Raw genomic sequence first — 20,080 nt, 5'->3', positions numbered from 1 at the left:
TACTACACACAGTACACGTATATATACTACACACAGTATACGTATATATACTACACACAGTACACGTGTATATATATACTACACACAGTATACGTATATATACTACACACAGTACACGTATATATATACTACACACAGTACACGTATATATATACTACACACAGTACACGTATATATACTACACACAGTACACGCATATACTACACACCAGTACACAGTACACGTATATACTACTAGTGTTCCGTACATGAGGTCCGTCCCGTACTCTTCAAGAAGTGCTACGCTGAGCCTCTGCTAAATGACTGTAATGTCCCGTACTCGCGTCCCGTACTCGCGTCCCGTACTCGCGTCCCGTACTCGCGTCCCGTACTCGCGTCCCGTACTCGCGTCCCGTACTCGCGTCCCGTACTCGCGTCCCGGACTCGCGTCCCGTACTCGCGTCCCGGACTCGCGTCCCGTACTCGCGTCCCGTACTCGCGTCCCGGACTCGCGTCCCGGACTCGCGTCCCGGACTCGCGTCCCGTACTCGCGTCCCGTACTCGCGTCCCGTACTCGCGTCCCGGACTCGCGTCCCGGACTCGCGTCCCGGACTCGCGTCCCGGACTCGCGTCCCGGACTCGCGTCCCTGCATTTAATGGTTTCTATCTTCACCTGTGAGAGGGTTCAACTCTCTGCCTCTGTTCCCGAGCAGCCGGTGGTGAAGTTGGAGGAGGAGGAGCTGTCGGAGCTGCAGCTGCGCCTCCTCGCTCTGCAGTCGGCCAGTAAGAAGTGGCAGCAGAAGGAGCAGCAGGTGATGAAGAAGAGCAAAGAGCGGATCACTAAAGTCCAGGAGAAGAGCTCCCCTCCTCCCAGCAGGCAGAGAGTCACCACCAGGTCCGCCTCTGCCGCCGCCGCCGCAGCAGAGAGGAACCGAACCAGGTCCAAACCTCTGGACAGGGACCGAGACAGAACCAAGACCGTCCCCAGACTGCCTGACAGAGACAGGGAGAGACCCAAAGCCAGTCCTAAACCTGGTCCCAAGGCTCCGATGGAGAGAGGCCGAGGTCCAGGGAAAGCCCACATGGCCAAGAAGATGATCAGTCCAGGTGAGAAGAAGAGTACGGTGCAGACGTTGTTTGTGTGGTGGTGGTGATGGCGGATGGTGATGATGATGTTGATACTCAGGCTCGGCGGCGAAGCAGGCGTTCAGGAAGCAGCAGCTGAGGACGTGGAAGCTGCAGCAGCAGAGAGACCAGGAGGAGAACCGCAGACAGGAAGAGGAGGAGAGACGCAAACGAGAAGACGAGATCCGACGAATCCGAGATCTGTCCAATCAGGACGAGCAGTACAACCGCTTCATGAAGCTGGTGGGGGGGCGGACGAGGACCCGCAGCAAAGTAAGACCATGTCCTCTCTGTATTCACCTTTATTACATCCAGAGACTAGCTTTATTGTTGATGACATCATCATATTAACCACCACAGAAGAAGAGTGACAGGAAGTGTGTTGTTTCTGTGCTTCAGTCCAGAGATGGAGAACACAGGAAGTCTGCAGGTAAACAGGGACCGGACGCCTCCGGGAACCTGTACCAGTACGACAACTACGACGAGGTCGCCATGGACACGGACAGTGAGACGGGATCACCAGGTGAGACCCGGACACGTACTTCACCTGTCCTCTCAGAGACTTCACCTGTCCTCTTAGAGACTTCACCTGTCCTCTTAGAGACTTCACCTGTCCTCTTAGAGACTTCACCTGTCCTCTCAGAGACTTCACCTGTCCTCTTAGAGACTTCACCTGTCCTCTTAGAGACTTCACCTGTCCTCTCAGTAGAGACTTCACCTGTCCTCTTAGAGACTTCACCTGTCCTCTCAGTAGAGACTTCACCTGTCCTCTCAGTAGAGACTGAATAAAGTTCTGATTTCCTGTTTTTGTTTCAGTGGCGTCACCGAAACACAACCAGCTGGCCTCAGAAGATCCAGCAGGTTTCCCTCAGATGTCTCCTTATGTTCCTGACTGTCTTCAGTTTGGACTGGTACGCTCTTCGTCTCCTCTGTCCTCTTCGTCTCCTCTGTCCTCTTCCTCTTTATTTGTAAACATGAATGTATTGTCTCCACAATCGTCTGTCTTCCATGAAGAAGGTTAAATATTGTCTCTTCTTCGTCTCTCAGCCGTTTCTCTCCCCCATGATGTCGGTGGTTCCTCCCCCGCCTCCCCCTCTCCCCCCCCCACCAGACGAGCCGGAGCCTCCTCCCAAACCTCCCTTTGCTGATGAGGAGGAGGAGGAGGAGATGCTGCTGAGGGAGACGTGTCTGATGTCCATGGCCAACAAGAGGGTGACGTCCACAGAGGTGAGACATTGTGTCCTCTTGTCTCTCTGTGATGAACCTCATCTCTGGTCTCACCTCTCGTCTCTCCCCAGGACACCGGTTCTAGTGGTCCTCCGTCTCCCACCGGTCCTCCGGTCCTTCAGCAGCCAATCAGAGGGAACCTGAGCACCGTCAGTCTGAACACCGTCACCCAATCACGAAGCAGCAAGTTCAGCAGAGGACACCACGCTGCTAGAGCTCCACTGGTGGTGAGGAGGAGGAGGAGGAGGAGGAGGAGGAGGAGGAGGAGGAGGAGGAGGAGGAGGAGGAGGAGGAGGAGGATTATTATTATTATGAATGATGAAGATGATCTCTGTCTCCTTCCAGCTCCCCAGACACAAGTCCGTGGTGGTTTCTCTCATCGACTCAGACGACAGTGACTCAGACGTGGACCAATGCAGCTCCTCTCAGACCTTTGGAGGACTGGAGTCCATGATCAGAGAGGCTCGGAGGACAGTAGAGGTGAGACATGATCAGAGAGGACTAGACTACTTTAGAGGGCGGTCGAGGTGACTAGAGGGCGGTGGAGGTGACTAGAGGGCGGTGGAGGTGACTAGAGGGCAGTCGAGGTGACTAGAGGGCGGTCGAGGTGACTAGAGGGCGGTGGAGGTGACTAGAGGGCAGTCGAGGTGACTAGAGGGCGGTCGAGGTGACTAGAGGGCGGTCGAGGTGACTAGAGGTGACTAGAGGGCAGTCGAGGTGACTAGAGGGCAGTCGAGGTGACTAGAGGGCGGTCGAGGTGACTAGAGGTGACTAGAGGGCGGTCGAGGTGACTAGAGGGCGGTCGAGGTGACTAGAGGGCGGTCGAGGTGACTAGAGGTGACTAGAGGGCAGTCGAGGTGACTAGAGGGCGGTCGAGGTGACTAGAGGTGACTAGAGGGCGGTCGAGGTGACTAGAGGTGACTAGAGGGCGGTCGAGGTCACTAGAGGGCGGTCGAGGTGACTAGAGGGCGGTCGAGGTGACTAGAGGTGACTAGAGGGCAGTCGAGGTGACTAGAGGGCGGTCGAGGTGACTAGAGGTGACTAGAGGGCGGTCGAGGTGACTAGAGGGCGGTCGAGGTGACTAGAGGGCGGTGGAGGTGACTAGAGGGCGGTGGAGGTGACTAGAGGTGACTAGAGGGCGGTGGAGGTGACTAGAGGTGACTAGAGGGCGGTCGAGGTGACTAGAGGTGACTAGAGGGCGGTCAAGGTGACTAGAGGGCGGTGGAGGTGACTAGAGGTGACTAGAGGGCGGTCGAGGTGACTAGAGGTGACTAGAGGGCGGTCAAGGTGACTAGAGGGCGGTGGAGGTGACTAGAGGTGACTAGAGGGCGGTCGAGGTGACTAGAGGTGACTAGAGGGCGGTCGAGGTGACTAGAGGTGACTAGAGGTGACTAGAGGGCGGTGGAGGTGACTAGAGGTGACTAGAGGGCGGTCGAGGTGACTAGAGGTGACTAGAGGGCGGTCGAGGTGACTAGAGGGCGGTGGAGGTGACTAGAGGTGACTAGAGGGCGGTGGAGGTGACTAGAGGTGACTAGAGGGCGGTCGAGGTGACTAGAGGGCGGTGGAGGTGACTAGAGGTGACTAGAGGGCGGTGGAGGTGACTAGAGGTGACTAGAGGGCGGTCGAGGTGACTAGAGGGCGGTCGAGGTGACTAGAGGTGACTAGAGGGCGGTCGAGGTGACTAGAGGTGACTAGAGGGCGGTAGTCGGCACTAGAGGACCTGTACAGACCTGAGGATCCCGGTGTTTTTTTAAGTCAGCTGATGTAGATGAATCTCTGTGATGGTAAAAACACACCGTGTCCCGGGGGACACGTGTGTCCCCTGATGAAGACATGGAACTAATATCAGGGACTAACTGTCGTGCTGGTCCTCAGGCGGCGAAGCCTAAAGCGGCGTCGGGCTGTGAGAAGGAGAACAACCCGGTCAGGACTCCTGAGGCTCTACCTGAAGGCAAGAGGGCCGAGTACCGCCTCCTCAAAGAGGAGATCGCCAGGTAAACACGGCACCCAGAGACACGCTCACGTCTCTGTGGACATGTCCAACACTCGCTGTCCTCTGTGTTCTCCTGCAGCAGGGAGAAGCAGAAGATGATGAAGGACCACGGTGCTCGGAGCTCCTCGTCCCCCTTCGTCTCCGACTCGGTGCCGGAACCGTCCGTCAAAGCGTCTGCAGAGCTGAGAGCGACCGAGGCAGAGCAGAGACTCAACAAGCACAGGTGAGACCCTCAGAGCTGGTCCAGGTCCTGGTCCTGGTCCTCTTAGTGTTCATTGAGGTAAATACTCGTCCGTCTCCCCCGTGTGTCTTAGAGAGCTGCTGCAGAGGGACGAGGCCGTCCTGAGACATCTGCTCCACCAGGAGCTGAAGAAGAGGGACTCTCTGAAAGCTGCCGAGGCCAAAGTGGTGAAGCTCCGAGAGCAGCTGCAGGCGTCTGAGAAGATCGCCAACGCCAACAAGACTCTGCTGAAGAAGCTGCAGGAGCAGGTTAGAGACAATTGAGTTCAGACCTGACGGTGAGACGTGATGCTGAGTGAGTCCCAACTAGTGATCTGCCCTGTAGCGGAGTCCCTGTAGCGGAGTCCCTGTAGCGGAGTCCCTGTAGCGGAGTCCCTGTAGCGGAGTCCCTGTAGCGGAGACCCTGTAGCGGAGACCCTGTAGCGGAGACCCTGTAGCGGAGTCCCTGTAGCGGAGTCCCTGTAGCGGAGACCCTGTAGCGGAGACCCTGTAGCGGAGACTCGGCCACTATATCCGAGTCCTGTAGCTTGAGTCCCGTATCTGAGTCCTGCTGGTTCATGTCTTGTGCAGGTGCATCGTGTGGAACACCGGGTCTCCATAAAGAAGAGTCTGTCCGTCCGCTTGGAGCAGGACCTGTCTCAGGCTCAGCTGGCTGCAGGACGAGGGTCCAAACGCAGAGCGGACTCCAACCAGACTCTGGTGAGAACGACACTAACAAATTAAAGTTTAATACATTTTAAAGCTGCTGCTTGTTGGTGCTGAACCTGCTGATCATAGATGTTGATCAGTGATCGGTTTCCTCGTGTCCCCCTTGTCCTCTCAGCCCAGTAAGCTGCAGCGAGTGGACGGAGGTCTTCGTGGATCCGAGCGTCACTTTGCCGAGCTGATCGCTCAGAAGCAGCGTCTGCAGCAGCTGGAGTCTGAGTACGCTCTGAAGATCCAGAAGCTGAAGGAGACCCAGGCCCTGTGCAACCGAGGACCCCCATCAGAGCCTCCACCGCCACCGCCGGCCTCCACCCAATCTGAGCCCCAGACCCAGGCACTGAATCCCCCCACCCCCTTCCCCCTGCCCCAGCCCTCCCTGCACGACCTGACCCAGGACAAGCTCACCCTGGACAGCGAAGACGTCCCAGAGGCCGAAGATCATGAAGCAGAACCGGCTCCTGCGCCGGCTAAAGCGGCCCGCCGGAACTCCCTCCGTCAGTCCAGTAGCTCCTTCACCAAACCCAACCTGGAGCAGCTGAGCTCCACCCCCGCCAAAGACCCCAAACCCAACCTGGAGCAGCTGAGCTCCGCCCCCGCCAAAGACCCCATCACCAAACCCGCCAAGGGCTCAGCCAGCTGCAGGTCTCCTGCAGAGGTGTTTGCGGGTCTGGACCTGGAGGCTCTGAAGCTTCGGTACCAGCAGCAGGCCCGGCTGGGAGAGCTGCTGCAGAAGGAGCTGCAGACGGTGGGGGGTCACGCCCACGGCCCCCCCACCGCTGGACAGGTGAGTTCCTGAGACACATGGACACTAACGATGATCATCGTCTGTCTTTGGTCAAATCCATCCTGTCCCTGTTCTCATGTCTTAGTTTCTGAATATGAAACAAGTCGGCGTGTCTCCATCTCTGTGCAGGTGGTCTCAGTGGAGGTGGACTCAGCCAACAGCCAATTAGGGAGCTCAGAGCTGAAGCCTGTTCCATATGGACCCTATCACAGTCCTCTGCTGGTCTTCAGGTCTTACAGGTAAATTAGTTAACTTGTCTCAGATGTGAGGTTTGATGAACATGTCTCATGTGGTCTCTGTCTCTGTCTCAGATTCAGTCCATACTACAGGACCAAGGAGAAGTTGTCTCTGAGTTCCGTCTCATTCAGTAATGCGATAGAAGCCCGGCGGAGTTTCTGTCGCTTTGACCTCACAGGAACCTGCAACGACGACGAGTGCAGATGGTGAGGACAGATTTCTCATTCATGTATATCCTTCTGGTCTCTCATGGTTCCTTCTGGTCTCTCATGGTTCCTTCTGGTCTCTCATGGTTCCTTCTGGTCTCTCATGGTTCCTTCTGGTCTCTCATGGTTCCTTCTGGTCTCTCATGGTTCCTTCTGGCCTCTCATGGTTTCATCTCGTCTCTCTGCAGGCAGCACATGAGGAACTGCACTTTGACTGGAAACCAGCTGTTCCAGGACCTCCTGTCCTACAACCTGCCTCTGATCGGCTGCTCTGAAGTTAGCTCCGACGAGGACGTGGGCGTCTCCACAGGTGGGCATCAGACCGACGGGTTCTTCAGACCCAGAAGGTCTCAGGTAGACGTTTCTTCACCGGTTTCTGTTGTCGTTGTAGAAAAGTACATGAAGAAGTTGTTCGGCTCCAACAAAGACCGGATGGGCGTCGACCAGAAGGCCGTCCTCCTCGTCAGCAAAGTCAACGAAAGCAAACGACACAGTGAGGAACCTTTTTCTTTTACCTCATCATCATCATGTCCTCTGACCCGTCTGTCCTCTGACCCGTCTGTCCTCTGACCCGTCTGTCCTCTGACCCGTCTGTCCTCTGACTCGTCTGTCCTCCTCCAGTCCCTCCTTTCACCACCTGTAAAGACACCAGGACGTGGAGGCCGAAGCCATCAGCACAGAGCAGCTTTGGCCCGGAGGACGACAGCGAGGACGAGTCTGCAGGACACCTGTCGACGAGGAGACACGGTGAGAGACAGACAGCTTTCAGACAGACAGGTTCAATGTAGTGAGAGACAGCTGATCACTCTTATAGAATGTGAAGCCGTGTATCAAACATGTTGGTAAGGTTTAGTTGAACCTCATCTGCTATAATAATCTTCGACCCTGAAGGACAAAAATGTCCCATTGACAGTTGAAAATATGAATATTTCATCTTCTCTCACTGGGATCAGGAACGTGATTGTCCTGTAACACTATGAACCCTGTTGCTGATGATGTCTCTCTGTCCAGACGGCGTCTGTAAAACCAGCCTCTCTGCTCTGGACGTTTGTGTCACATCGGAGGACAAACGGTATTTTGTCAGTGAGACGGACGACATATCGAACCTGGAGACCAGCGTTCTGGAGAGTCCTGGAGACCCTCAGCTGTGGATCAAGTTAGCCTTCAAGTACCTCAACCAGAACGACACGTGGGTTCTAATGTTCTCTAAGAACCTCATGTTCCTCAGCAGGTCTGTTCTCTACTTCTATAAGATAAGAACCTCATGTTCCTCTGCAGGTCTGTTCTCTACTTCTATAAGATAAGAACCTCATGTTCCTCTGCAGGTCTGTTCTCTACTTCTATAAGATAAGAACCTCATGTTCCTCAGCAGGTCTGTTCTCTACTTCTATAAGATAAGAACCTCATGTTCCTCAGCAGGTCTGTTCTCTACTTCTATAAGATAAGAACCTCATGTTCCTCAGCAGGTCTGTTCTCTACTTCTATAAGATAAGAACCTCATGTTCCTCTGCAGGTCTGTTCTCTACTTCTATAAGATAAGAACCTCATGTTCCTCAGCAGGTCTGTTCTCTACTTCTATAAGATAAGAACCTCATGTTCCTCTGCAGGTCTGTTCTCTACTTCTATAAGATAAGAACCTCGTGTTCCTCTGCAGGTCTGTTCTCTACTTCTATAAGATAAGAACCTCGTGTTCCTCAGCAGGTCTGTTCTCTACTTCTATAAGATAAGAACCTCATGTTCTTCAGCAGGTCTGTTCTCTACTTCTATAAGATAAGAACCTCATGTTCCTCAGCAGGTCTGTTCTCTACTTCTATAAGATAAGAACCTCGTGTTCCTCAGCAGGTCTGTTCTCTACTTCTATAAGATAAGAACCTCATGTTCCTCAGCAGGTCTGTTCTCTACTTCTATAAGATAAGAACCTCATGTTCCTCAGCAGGTCTGTTCTCTACTTCTATAAGATAAGAACCTCATGTTCTTCAGCAGGTCTGTTCTCTACTTCTATAAGATAAGAACCTCATGTTCCTCAGCAGGTCTGTTCTCTACTTCTATAAGATAAGAACCTCATGTTCCTCAGCAGGTCTGTTCTCTACTTCTATAAGATAAGAACCTCATGTTCCTCAGCAGGTCTGTTCTCTACTTCTATAAGATAAGAACCTCATGTTCCTCTGCAGGTCTGTTCTCTACTTCTATAAGATAAGAACCTCATGTTCCTCTGCAGGTCTGTTCTCTACTTCTATAAGATAAGAACCTCATGTTCCTCTGGAGGTCTGTTCTCTACTTCTATAAGATAAGAACCTCATGTTCCTCTGCAGGTCTGTTCTCTACTTCTATAAGATAAGAACCTCATGTTCCTCTGCAGGTCTGTTCTCTACTTCTATAAGATAAGAACCTCATGTTCCTCAGCAGGTCTGTTCTCTACTTCTATAAGATAAGAACCTCATGTTCCTCTGCAGGTCTGTTCTCTACTTCTATAAGATAAGAACCTCATGTTCCTCTGCAGGTCTGTTCTCTACTTCTGTAAGATAAGAACCTCATGTTCCTCTGCAGGTCTGTTCTCTACTTCTGTAAGATAAGAACCTCATGTTCCTCTGCAGGTCTGTTCTCTACTTCTATAAGATAAGAACCTCATGTTCCTCTGCAGGTCTGTTCTCTACTTCTATAAGATAAGAACCTCATGTTCCTCTGCAGGTCTGTTCTCTACTTCTATAAGATAAGAACCTCATGTTCCTCTGCAGGTCTGTTCTCTACTTCTATAAGATAAGAACCTCATGTTCCTCTGCAGGTCTGTTCTCTTTAAATGAGAACCTCGTGTTCCTCTGCAGGTCGGCAGCAGAGTGTTTGGAAGCAGCCTTGAACACGTTGTCTCGAGCTCTGGAGAGTAACTGTGAGAACCCTGAGGTGTGGAGCCACTACTTGTCCCTGTTCTCCAGGAGAGGCAGCAGAGAGGAGGTCCAGGAGATGTGTGAGATGGCTGTGGAACACGCTCCAGACTACCAAGTGTGGTGGAATGTAAGAAAGAACCTGATCTTCACACAGAATGTTCACTGTGTGTTAACCCCTGACCTGACACGCTGACCTGTCTGTATCTTCCTCTCAGTACCTGAAGCTGGAGAGCTCTTTCGAGGGGAAGGACTACGTGTGTGACCGTCTGCTCCGGTTTCTGGTCTCTGAAGCTTCTCCTGCCGTGACTGACCGACTGTCCTTCCAGCTGATGGAGGCTCTGCTCTACAGAGTCCAGCTCAACCTGTTCACGGGCCGCATGGAGAGCGCTCTGGCTATCCTCCAGGTGCGTGGAGGTCTGATTCTGTGCTCAGGTAGATGGTGGACGTGAACATAAAGCTTGTGTTTGTGTTGCAGAACGCCTTGAAGTTGGTCCACGACAGGAGCATCGCCGAGCACCTGAGGGCCGGCGACCGGGCGCTGCTGTGGCTCTCCTACATCCACTTGACGGAGTTCGACCGGCTGCCGGCCGGCCTGCTGGACCCGGCGGAGTCCGGTCCGTCCCGGCTGGTCAGCAGAGAGTCCTTCCTGCTGCCCTGGAGGACGCCGCAGGACGTCAGCACGCCGCTCCACATCCTGGTGGCTCTGTTCCGAGGTACGGAGGCTCTTCTGTCTGTTCTGGTTCTATAAACGTTCCTCTGCTTCCCCTTTAAGACACAGAGCTCTTCTGTTTGTTCTGGTTCTATAATCGTTCTTCTACTTCTTCGCCTCTCAGACGCCGTCCATCAGTGCACCGACGAGTCTCTGACTCTCAGCCAGAGGACGATGGCCTGCCTTCCTCTTCACACCAACCTCATCTTCCTCTACAAGCTGCTGGACAGGTGGGGGGGTGTGTGTGTGACAGGTGTGATGAGGGAGTGGCTCTGTGTTTGAACAGGTGTGCTCTGTATTTGAACAGGTGGGATGAGGGCGTAGCTCTGTGGTTAAACAGGTGTGCTCTGTATTTGAACAGGTGGGATGAGGGCGTAGCTCTGTGTCGGTCTCTGCTGGATCTCTGTCCCGAGTCCTGCGCCCTGAGAGACGCTCTGGCCGACCTCCACATCAGGCAGGGTGACCTGGATCAGGCGGTCAGCATGTGGCTTCACGCTCTGGCAGAGTGTCCCAACAACGCAGAGGTCTTCTACCACTCCTGCAGGTTCCTCATGGCTCAGGTGAGTTCCAGGTGGTTCAGGGTCACGGGGTGCAGCTTCATCCTGGTCAAATAGAGGAGATGTTTTAAATGTTTAAACGTGGTCTGACAGGAGAAGTCCGGTGCCATCGCTCCACTGTTCCGAGGCTTCGTCCTGTCTCTGTGTGAGGACCAGCAGAGCCAGAAGAAGCCGGTGGACGTTCTCAGGTACATGATGGGAAACTGAACTGAATATTAAACATGTGGAGGACTTTGAAAGAGTTACGCTTTGTTGTTTGCTCCCTTCAGACACGTCCTGGGTTTCCCCACCGAGGAGCTGCTGAGAGGTCCCATCATCAGGGAGCTTCAGGAGCAGCTGAGTCAGCAGATGTCCTACCTCCACCTCATCCACTGGTGAGTCTCCATCTGTTCATGATGAGAAGTCTTTGTTATAGATGACATGTAGCTTGTAGTCTGTACATTTCATGTTGACCTATCGAGATATTTCTGAGATTAGAGACTCAGAATATCTCATTACCTGGATTCATATTTGTGTCTGTGTGTAACCAAAGACGTTCAACAGGCGAGTCTACAGAACATCATGAAATATATGAAATATGTTATTACAGTCATTTAGCGGACGCTTTTATCCAAAGTGACTTACAATTCAGATTCTATCACACCGTAGGCTCAGCTACGGGAGCATTTGTCTTGCTCAAGGACACATTGACATGCGACTAGCGGAGCCGGGGATCGAACCGCCGATCCTCTGATTGAAGGACGGCCCTGCTCTCCACTTAGCCACAGTCGCCCGATTTACCCAATTTATGAATCGGGTTAAAGTTTACTTGTATTGAATCTGTTGTTGTTCCAGTCGCTGGCAGTGGCTTCACGGCTCTCTGGACGAGACGGTGGACGCCTTCGAGAGAGCTCTGGGGTCAACTATGCAGCTGGAGGAGCTTCATAAACTCTGGATGGAGTAAGTGTTACCATCACCTGTCTACAGTTACCTGGTGTTCATTATGTCTGTCTACAGTTACCTGGTGTTCATTGTGTCTGTCTACAGTTACCTGGTGTTCATTATGTCTGTCTACAGTTACCTGGTGTTCATTGTGTCTGTCTACAGTTACCTGGTGTTCATTGTGTCTGTCTACAGTTACCTGGTGTTCATTGTGTCTGTCTACAGTTACCTGGTGTTCATTGTGTCTGTCTACAGTTACCTGGTGTTCATTGTGTCTCTGTCTACAGTTACCTGGTGTTCATTGTGTCTGTCTACAGTTACCTGGTGTTCATTGTGTCTCTGTCTACAGTTACCTGGTGTTCAGCAGCAGTCAACAGTCCAACCGTCAGTCCAAACTGTTCTCAGATCTGGTCCGTCGCTGTCTGAGCACCGTCCCGTCTCGACTGGAGGTTCCCTTTAACCCAGCAGAGTTCTGGAGCTGCTACAGCTTCCACAACAAGGTAAGACCTGTCTGTCTGTCTCCTTCTTACTGTCTGTCTCTCTGTATGAACCAGCAGACAGTTCACCTGGTAAAGGTGAAAACGCTTTGTGTTGATTGGTTTTTCAGGTGGTGACTCTCTACCTGAGCTGTCTGCCGCAGTCCCAGCATGCACTTGTCCTAGAGAGACTGAGATATGCCATGCCCAACAACACTGAATTGGGCCTGAGGTACACACACACACACACACACACACACACACACACTCGCTGTTACCATGGGGATGAATCACGTTGTGTTTTTATTAGGTTTATAGTTAGGACTGGTTCAGGTTTGTAGTTGGGGTCGGTTCGGGTTTGTAGTCGGGGTCGGTTCGGGTTTGTATTTGGGGTCGGTTCGGGTTTGTAGTTGGGGTCGGTTCGGGCTTGTAGTCGGGGTCGGTTCGGGCTTGTAGTTGGGGTCGGTTCGGGTTTGTAGTTGGGGTCGGTTCGGGTTTGTAGTTGGGGTCGGTTCGGGTTTGTAGTTGGGGTCGGTTCGGGTTTGTAGTTGGGGTCGGTTCGGGTTTGTAGTTGGGGTCTGTTCGGGTTTGTATTTGGGGCCGGTTCGGGTTTGTATTTGGGGCCGGTTCGGGCTTGTAGTTGGGGTCGGTTCGGGTTTGTAGTTGGGGTCGGTTCGGGTTTGTAGTTGGGGTCGGTTCGGGCTTGTAGTTGGGGTCGGTTCGGGTTTGTAGTTGGGGTCGGTTCGGGCTTGTAGTTGGGGTCGGTTCGGGTTTGTAGTTGGGGTCGGTTCGGGTTTGTAGTTGGGGTCGGTTCGGGCTTGTAGTTGGGGTCGGTTCGGGTTTGTAGTTGGGGTCGGTTCGGGCTTGTAGTTGGGGTCGGTTCGGGCTTGTAGTTGGGGTCGGTTCGGGTTTGTAGTTGGGGTCGGTTCGGGTTTGTAGTTGGGGTCGGTTCGGGTTTGTAGTTGGGGTCTGTTCGGGTTTGTATTTGGGGCCGGTTCGGGTTTGTATTTGGGGCCGGTTCGGGCTTGTAGTTGGGGTCGGTTCGGGTTTGTAGTTGGGGTCGGTTCGGGCTTGTAGTTGGGGTCGGTTCGGGCTTGTAGTTGGGGTCGGTTCGGGCTTGTAGTTGGGGTCGGTTCAGGTTTGTAGTTGGGGTCGGTTCGGGCTTGTAGTTGGGGTCGGTTCGGGTTTGTAGTTGGGGTCGGTTCGGGCTTGTAGTTGGGGCTCGTTGTGTTGGTTGCTTCCTGAGTTGCTATGGGTCGGTTCGGGCTTGTAGTTGGGGTCGGTTCGGGCTTGTAGTTGGGGCTCGTTGTGTTGGTTGCTTCCTGAGTTGCTATGGGTCGGTTCGGGCTTGTAGTTGGGGTCGGTTCGGGTTTGTAGTTGGGGTCGGTTCGGGTTTGTAGTTGGGGTCGGTTCGGGTTTGTAGTTGGGGCCGGTTCGGGTTTGTAGTCGGGGCCGGTTCGGGCTTGTAGTCGGGGTCGGTTCGGGCTTGTAGTCGGGGTCGGTTCGGGCTTGTAGTCGGGGTCGGTTCGGGCTTGTAGTCGGGGTCGGTTCGGGCTTGTAGTCGGGGTCGGTTCGGGCTTGTAGTCGGGGTCGGTTCGGGCTTGTAGTCGGGGTCGGATCGGGCTTGTAGTCGGGGTCGGTTCGGGCTTGTAGTCGGGGTCGGATCGGGCTTGTAGTCGGGGTCGGATCGGGCTTGTAGTCGGGGTCGGTTCGGGCTTGGGGTCGGTTCGGGCTTGTAGTCGGGGTCGGTTCGGGCTTGTAGTCGGGGTCGGTTCGGGCTTGTAGTCGGGGTCGGTTCGGGCTTGTAGTCGGGGTCGGTTCGGGCTTGTAGTCGGGGTCGGATCGGGCTTGTAGTCGGGGTCGGTTCGGGCTTGTAGTCGGGGTCGGTTCGGGCTTGTAGTCGGGGTCGGATCGGGCTTGTAGTCGGGGTCGGATCGGGCTTGTAGTCGGGGTCGGTTCGGGCTTGTAGTCGGGGTCGGATCGGGCTTGTAGTCGGGGTCGGTTCGGGCTTGTAGTCGGGGTCGGTTCGGGCTTGGGGTCGGTTCGGGCTTGTAGTCGGGGTCGGTTCGGGCTTGTAGTCGGGGTCGGTTCGGGCTTGTAGTCGGGGTCGGATCGGGCTTGTAGTCGGGGTCGGATCGGGCTTGTAGTCGGGGTCGGTTCGGGCTTGTAGTCGGGGTCGGTTCGGGCTTGGGGTCGGTTCGGGCTTGTAGTCGGGGTCGGTTCGGGCTTGTAGTCGGGGTCGGTTCGGGCTTGTAGTCGGGGTCGGATCGGGCTTGTAGTTGGGGCTCGTTGTGTTGGTTGCTTCCTGAGTTGCTATGTTGCTGTCCAGGTTGCTGCATCAGGAGTGGCAGGACGGAAACATTGAACACTTGAAGTTCCAGGTCCGGATGTTGAGCAGTCAGGCTCCAAAGTGTCTGGCCTACTGGGAGATGTGAGTTCACCAAACACAAACAAACAAACAAACGGAGTCAGTGTTCAGTGTGAGGTCTCCTGTCCAGTGTGGTCTGAGGTGAATGAAGCTGACCGTGTTTGTGCTGTGTCTCTCAGACTGATAGCTGTGGAGAGGGAGCTAAAGGAGCCATCTGAGGTGAGTGATGGAGGTCATGTGACAGTCGGCACCCTTACAATCAGTTTCCTTTTCCTGTAAAACCATCGACTGGAGGTGTGAGCTGTTGATGATCATGTAACTGAATCTGGTTTCTTCCCTACAGGCTCTATATAAAGTGGTGATTGACAGTTTGATTGTTGTTCTATATTTACGACTGAACCATTGGTTTTGTAGTGTTTCTGTGTGAACTGACTCAATGCTCCGTCCGTCTGCTGTTTCTTTCTCCTCCCTTCTTCTTTTATGTCGCTTTGTTTCTCTTCTAGGTTCGACTTCTATATCAGCAGGCTCTTCAACACCTTCCACTGTGTGCTGCCCTGTGGAAACATGTAATTTACCCTTCACTTCCTGTTACTCATCACTCACACACACAACAGATCCGGGTCAGTCCACTCGGCCACTTCCTGTGTCTCAGGTGGAGGAGTCCCGGCTTCCTCTCTAGAGGAGTCCCGGCTTCCTCTCTAGAGGAGTCCCGGCTTCCTCTCTAGAGGAGTCCTCTCTAGAGGAGTCCACTCTAGAGCAGTCCCGGCTTCCTCTCTAGAGCAGTCCCGGCTTCCACTCTAGAGGAGTCCCGGCTTCCACTCTAGAGGAGTCCCGGCTTCCACTCTAGAGGAGTCCTCTCTATAGGAGTCCCGGCTTCCACTCTAGAGGAGTCCCGGCTTCCTCTCTAGAGGAGTCCTCTCTATAGGAGTCCCGGCTTCCACTCTAGAGGAGTCCTCTCTAGAGGAGTCCCGGCTTCCACTCTAGAGGAGTCCTCTCTAGAGGAGTCCACTCTAGAGGAGTCCCGGCTTCCTCTCTAGAGCAGTCCCGGCTTCCACTCTAGAGGAGTCCCGGCTTCCACTCTATAGGAGTCCCGGCTTCCACTCTAGAGGAGTCCTCTCTATAGGAGTCCCGGCTTCCACTCTAGAGGAGTCCCGGCTTCCACTCTAGAGGAGTCCTTTCTAGAGGAGTCCCGGCTTCCACTCTAGAGGAGTCCTCTCTATAGGAGTCCCGGCTTCCACTCTAGAGGAGTCCCGGCTTCCACTCTAGAGGAGTCCCGGCTTCCTCTCTAGAGGAGTCCCGGCTTCCACTCTAGAGGGGTCCCGGCTTCCACTCTAGAGGGGTCCCGGCTTCCTCTCTAGAGGGGTCCCGGCTTCCACTCTAGAGGAGTCCCGGCTTCCTCTCTAGAGGAGTCCCGGCTTCCTCTCTATAGGAGTCCCGGCTTCCACTCTAGAGGAGTCCCGGCTTCCACTCTAGAGGAGTCCCGGCTTCCTCTCTAGAGGAGTCCCGGCTTCCTCTCTAGAGGAGTCCCGGCTTCCACTCTAGAGGAGTCCCGGCTTCCTCTCTAGAGGAGTCCTCTCTATAGGAGTCCCGGCTTCCACTCTAGAGGAGTCCCGGCTTCCACTCTAGAGGAGTCCCGGCTTCCACTCTAGAGGAGTCCTCTCTATAGGCGTCCCGGCTTCCACTCTAGAGGAGTCCCGGCTTCCACTCTAGAGGAGTCCCGGCTTCCACTCTATAGGAGTCCCGGCTTCCACTCTAGAGGAGTCCCGGCTTCCACTCTATAGGAGTCCCGGCTTCCACTCTAGAGGAGTCCCGGCTTCCACTCTAGAGGAGTCCTCTCTATAGGAGTCCCGGCTTCCACTCTATAGGAGTCCCGGCTTCCACTCTAGAGGAGTCCTCTCTAGAGGAGTCCCGGCTTCCACTCTAGAGGAGTCCTCTCTAGAGGAGTCCACTCTAGAGGAGTCCCGGCTTCCTCTCTAGAGCAGTCCCGGCTTCCACTCTAGAGGAGTCCCGGCTTCCACTCTAGAGGAGTCCCGGCTTCCACTCTATAGGAGTCCCGGCTTCCACTCTAGAGGAGTCCTCTCTATAGGAGTCCCGGCTTCCACTCTAGAGGAGTCCCGGCTTCCACTCTAGAGGAGTCCCGGCTTCCTCTCTAGAGGAGTCCCGGCTTCCACTCTAGAGGGGTCCCGGCTTCCACTCTAGAGGGGTCCCGGCTTCCTCTCTAGAGGGGTCCCGGCTTCCACTCTAGAGGAGTCCCGGCTTCCTCTCTATAGGAGTCCCGGCTTCCACTCTAGAGGAGTCCCGGCTTCCACTCTAGAGGAGTCCCGGCTTCCTCTCTAGAGGAGTCCCGGCTTCCTCTCTAGAGGAGTCCCGGCTTCCACTCTATAGGAGTCCCGGCTTCCTCTCTAGAGGAGTCCTCTCTATAGGAGTCCCGGCTTCCACTCTAGAGGAGTCCCGGCTTCCACTCTAGAGGAGTCCCGGCTTCCACTCTAGAGGAGTCCTCTCTATAGGCGTCCCGGCTTCCACTCTAGAGGAGTCCCGGCTTCCACTCTAGAGGAGTCCCGGCTTCCACTCTATAGGAGTCCCGGCTTCCACTCTAGAGGAGTCCCGGCTTCCACTCTATAGGAGTCCCGGCTTCCACTCTAGAGGAGTCCCGGCTTCCACTCTAGAGGAGTCCTCTCTATAGGAGTCCCGGCTTCCACTCTAGAGGAGTCCCGGCTTCCTCTCTAGAGGAGTCCCGTCTTCCTCACATCTCCCTTGGTCAAGATCAACAGTTGAGGAAAGGGGTTAAGGAAAGGAGTTAAGGATGTAATATATGCACCCTGTGTCCTCTCCCTGCCCCGTTCACCTGAGACACAGGAAGTGAAGGAGTGAATGTTTACACCTCACCTGTATACACGCATGTTCACCTGCTGCCCTCCCCCATCCTCACCGCCTCTCTCTCCCCCCCTGTCTCTCCCTCTCTTGTCGTCCCCCCCCCCCCCCCCACAGCGCCTGCTGTTTGAAGCAGCAGAGGGAGGCGTCTCGGACCGACTGAGGAGGCTGGTGGACAGGTGTCAACAGGTGGGAGTGAGTCTCATTGAGCGGCTCAGTTTAGTAGCGTCTCCAGAGACAGAAGATCAGTGACACTCTCATCGTAACTCAGACAGTAGAAATGAACAGTGATTCAGACGAGGTAAGACAGACGCCCCCCCTCCTGTCCCCCCCCACAGCTGTGGGCCACCAGCTTATATCACATCATGTACGTAAGTATGGACCTGCTGAGTGACACACTGTTTATTCATGTCCTCCCTGTTTCGTTTCTGTCACCTTTCATTTGGACTTCATTTCCTCCCATTTGGTTTCCTCGTGTATTTAGAGGATGTTTTCCCTCCTGTAGCGATGCTGCAACATCTGCACGTTGTCTTTTCTTTGTCTCCTGAGGAAACAAGATTATTTTGTTAAAGTGATCAAACTAAAACAAAAGCAGACAAACTGAATATTTTCTATTTGGTCCGTCTGAGAGACTCTGAGCCACAGAGACTGAACCGGCTGCAGGACTCTGCAGGACTCTGCAGGACTCGCTATCGCGCTCCCTTGTTTTTTCTTTTTGTCAAAATTCTACCATATAATGATTAAAGAGTATTCGAGAGGAGAGAAGTCCTTCCACTGTTGTTTTCTACATGTTGGATTCAAATGTTATTAAATTATTTTATAAAGAAATAAGAAGTTTTATTGTCTTTATTTTGGTGAACTGATGAGTTCATTCTATTTATTCTGTAAAGCAAATACACACACGACATCCGCTGACCTTTGACCCTCACATCGGTAAAGATGAAACCTCAGATCGCAGAGGTCTTCAACTGTGTGTGTGTGTGTGTGTGTGTGTGTGTGTGTGTGTGTGTGTGTGTGCGTGCGCGCGCGTGTGTGTGCGCGCGCCAGCCACTCACTGTTGTTTCCACATTTCTGTTTAAAATGAAAACGATCATTAACAGACGATGTTGATGATGTCACTGGTATCAGTTATGAGGTGTGTTTCTACTCACTGGACCTTCACATGTTTAAACAACATGAACACATGAACCTGTGTTATTTGAATAGCTCAGTATTGAATGCACAATAAAGAGGTGTGTGTATACATGGCACTAGGCCCAGTTTAATATAAAACACCATTTTATACAATATATGCAGTCGGGGTCCTGCTCCAGCTCTATCAGTGTGGGGTCCTTGGCCTGAAAAACGTTGAAGACCTCTGATCTATCTGGATGAAGTGATAGATGTCATGTGTACAGAATGAACATAACAGTTACAACACATTCAATGCATATGACAGAAATGATTCATTAATGAGAGTAATAATAATGATGGAAACGACTACTAATAAACCTGAGCCAGCCAGTGGTGGCCGTCAGGGCCTGCAAAGCCTTCTCTGCTGTTCTAAACAGAATCACAAGTTAGAGCTATTTTATAATTTAATACTTTTTCTTAAATACACTACATGTATCATAATTTATATAAATATTTTCCCAAAGATTTTATTTCAGTGAAATATTCTTGTACTGTGTTGAAGTGAACTTCAGGTTGTTGTTTTTGTTCAGTGTGAAGGCTGCAGTCAGGATGTGGAGGGTGGAGGAGATGTTCCTCCTTTTCCTCTTCCTCCTCCTGTCTAGGACAGGATGTCAGTGAAAGGAGGAGGGGAGTCGAACAGCTAAAGGTGGAGGGTAACATGACATGCAAACCAAGTCTCTAAAATAACAAACAAATACCCCAAACTATAATATAAATACAGATATAAACTCATTTATCACATCACATTACATCACATTACAAGTCACGACATCACAAAGTCATAACGTCACAATGTCTCAAAGTCACAAAGTCACAACGTCACGTCTCAAATTGACAAAATCACAACGTCATGTCACAACGTCTCAACGTCACAATGTCTCAAAGTCACAAAGTCACAACGTCACGTCTCAAATTGACAAAATCACAACGTCATGTCTCAAAGTCACAACGTCACAACGTCACAACGTCTCAACGTCACAACGTCACAACGTCTCAAAGTCTCAAAGTCACAACGTCACAAAGTCACAACGTCTCAAAGACAACGTCACGTCTCAACGTCACAACGTCTCAACGTCACAACGTCACAACATCACAAAGTCACAACGTCACAACGTCAACGTCACGTCTCAAAGTCACAACGTCTCAACGTCACAACGTCACAAAGTCACAATGTCACGTCTCAAATTGACAAAATCACGTCACAACGTCTCAACGTCACAAAGTCTCAACGTATCAACGTCACAACGTCACAAAGTCACAACGTCACAACGTCAACGTCACGTCTCAAAGTCACAACGTCTCAACGTCTCAACGTCACAACGTCACAAAGTCACAATGTCACGTCTCATATTGACAAAATCACGTCACAACGTCACAAAGTCACAATGTCACAACGTCTCAACGTCACAACGTCTCAACGTCACAATGTCTCAAAGTCACGTCTCAAATTGACAAAATCACAACATCACGTCACAACGTCTCAACGCCACAAAGTCTCAACGTATCAACGTATCAACGTCACGTCTCAAATTGACAAAATCACAACGTCACAATGTCACAAAGTCACAACGTCACGTCTCAAATTGACAAAATCACAACGTCATGTCTCAAAGTCACAACGTCACAAC

The 20,080-nt window shown here is 52.7% G+C and overlaps 1 protein-coding gene across 1 annotated transcript in view; it reads left to right on the top strand.

Moving 5' to 3' along the window:
• zfc3h1 (zinc finger C3H1-type containing) overlaps positions 1 to 18,101 on the top strand; it is a 24,259-nt gene extending 6,158 nt beyond the window's left edge. Inside the window, exons 5-36 of the mRNA XM_079163426.1 lie at positions 692 to 1,085; positions 1,165 to 1,376; positions 1,503 to 1,626; positions 1,920 to 2,014; positions 2,151 to 2,330; positions 2,402 to 2,557; positions 2,676 to 2,810; positions 4,206 to 4,324; positions 4,403 to 4,546; positions 4,638 to 4,812; positions 5,134 to 5,262; positions 5,387 to 6,052; positions 6,182 to 6,291; positions 6,364 to 6,495; positions 6,684 to 6,805; positions 6,887 to 6,988; positions 7,117 to 7,242; positions 7,507 to 7,684; positions 9,318 to 9,504; positions 9,593 to 9,781; positions 9,853 to 10,090; positions 10,211 to 10,316; positions 10,448 to 10,646; positions 10,737 to 10,831; positions 10,913 to 11,017; positions 11,478 to 11,582; positions 11,914 to 12,064; positions 12,172 to 12,272; positions 14,370 to 14,471; positions 14,588 to 14,627; positions 14,912 to 14,974; positions 17,397 to 18,101. Of these exons, the coding sequence (XP_079019552.1) occupies positions 692 to 1,085; positions 1,165 to 1,376; positions 1,503 to 1,626; positions 1,920 to 2,014; positions 2,151 to 2,330; positions 2,402 to 2,557; positions 2,676 to 2,810; positions 4,206 to 4,324; positions 4,403 to 4,546; positions 4,638 to 4,812; positions 5,134 to 5,262; positions 5,387 to 6,052; positions 6,182 to 6,291; positions 6,364 to 6,495; positions 6,684 to 6,805; positions 6,887 to 6,988; positions 7,117 to 7,242; positions 7,507 to 7,684; positions 9,318 to 9,504; positions 9,593 to 9,781; positions 9,853 to 10,090; positions 10,211 to 10,316; positions 10,448 to 10,646; positions 10,737 to 10,831; positions 10,913 to 11,017; positions 11,478 to 11,582; positions 11,914 to 12,064; positions 12,172 to 12,272; positions 14,370 to 14,471; positions 14,588 to 14,627; positions 14,912 to 14,974; positions 17,397 to 17,531 (5,115 nt within the window). The 3' untranslated portion in view covers positions 17,532 to 18,101. The remainder of the gene's footprint in view (positions 1 to 691; positions 1,086 to 1,164; positions 1,377 to 1,502; positions 1,627 to 1,919; positions 2,015 to 2,150; positions 2,331 to 2,401; positions 2,558 to 2,675; positions 2,811 to 4,205; positions 4,325 to 4,402; positions 4,547 to 4,637; positions 4,813 to 5,133; positions 5,263 to 5,386; positions 6,053 to 6,181; positions 6,292 to 6,363; positions 6,496 to 6,683; positions 6,806 to 6,886; positions 6,989 to 7,116; positions 7,243 to 7,506; positions 7,685 to 9,317; positions 9,505 to 9,592; positions 9,782 to 9,852; positions 10,091 to 10,210; positions 10,317 to 10,447; positions 10,647 to 10,736; positions 10,832 to 10,912; positions 11,018 to 11,477; positions 11,583 to 11,913; positions 12,065 to 12,171; positions 12,273 to 14,369; positions 14,472 to 14,587; positions 14,628 to 14,911; positions 14,975 to 17,396) is intronic.
• Positions 18,102 to 20,080: the final 1,979 nt, after the last annotated feature.

The sequence above is a fragment of the Pholis gunnellus genome (assembly GCF_910591455.1).
Source record: "Pholis gunnellus genome assembly, chromosome: 7".
NCBI lineage: Eukaryota > Metazoa > Chordata > Actinopteri > Perciformes > Pholidae > Pholis > Pholis gunnellus.
Note: the sequence above shows the minus strand (reverse complement) of the source record. Positions and strands in the feature narration are given on the sequence as shown.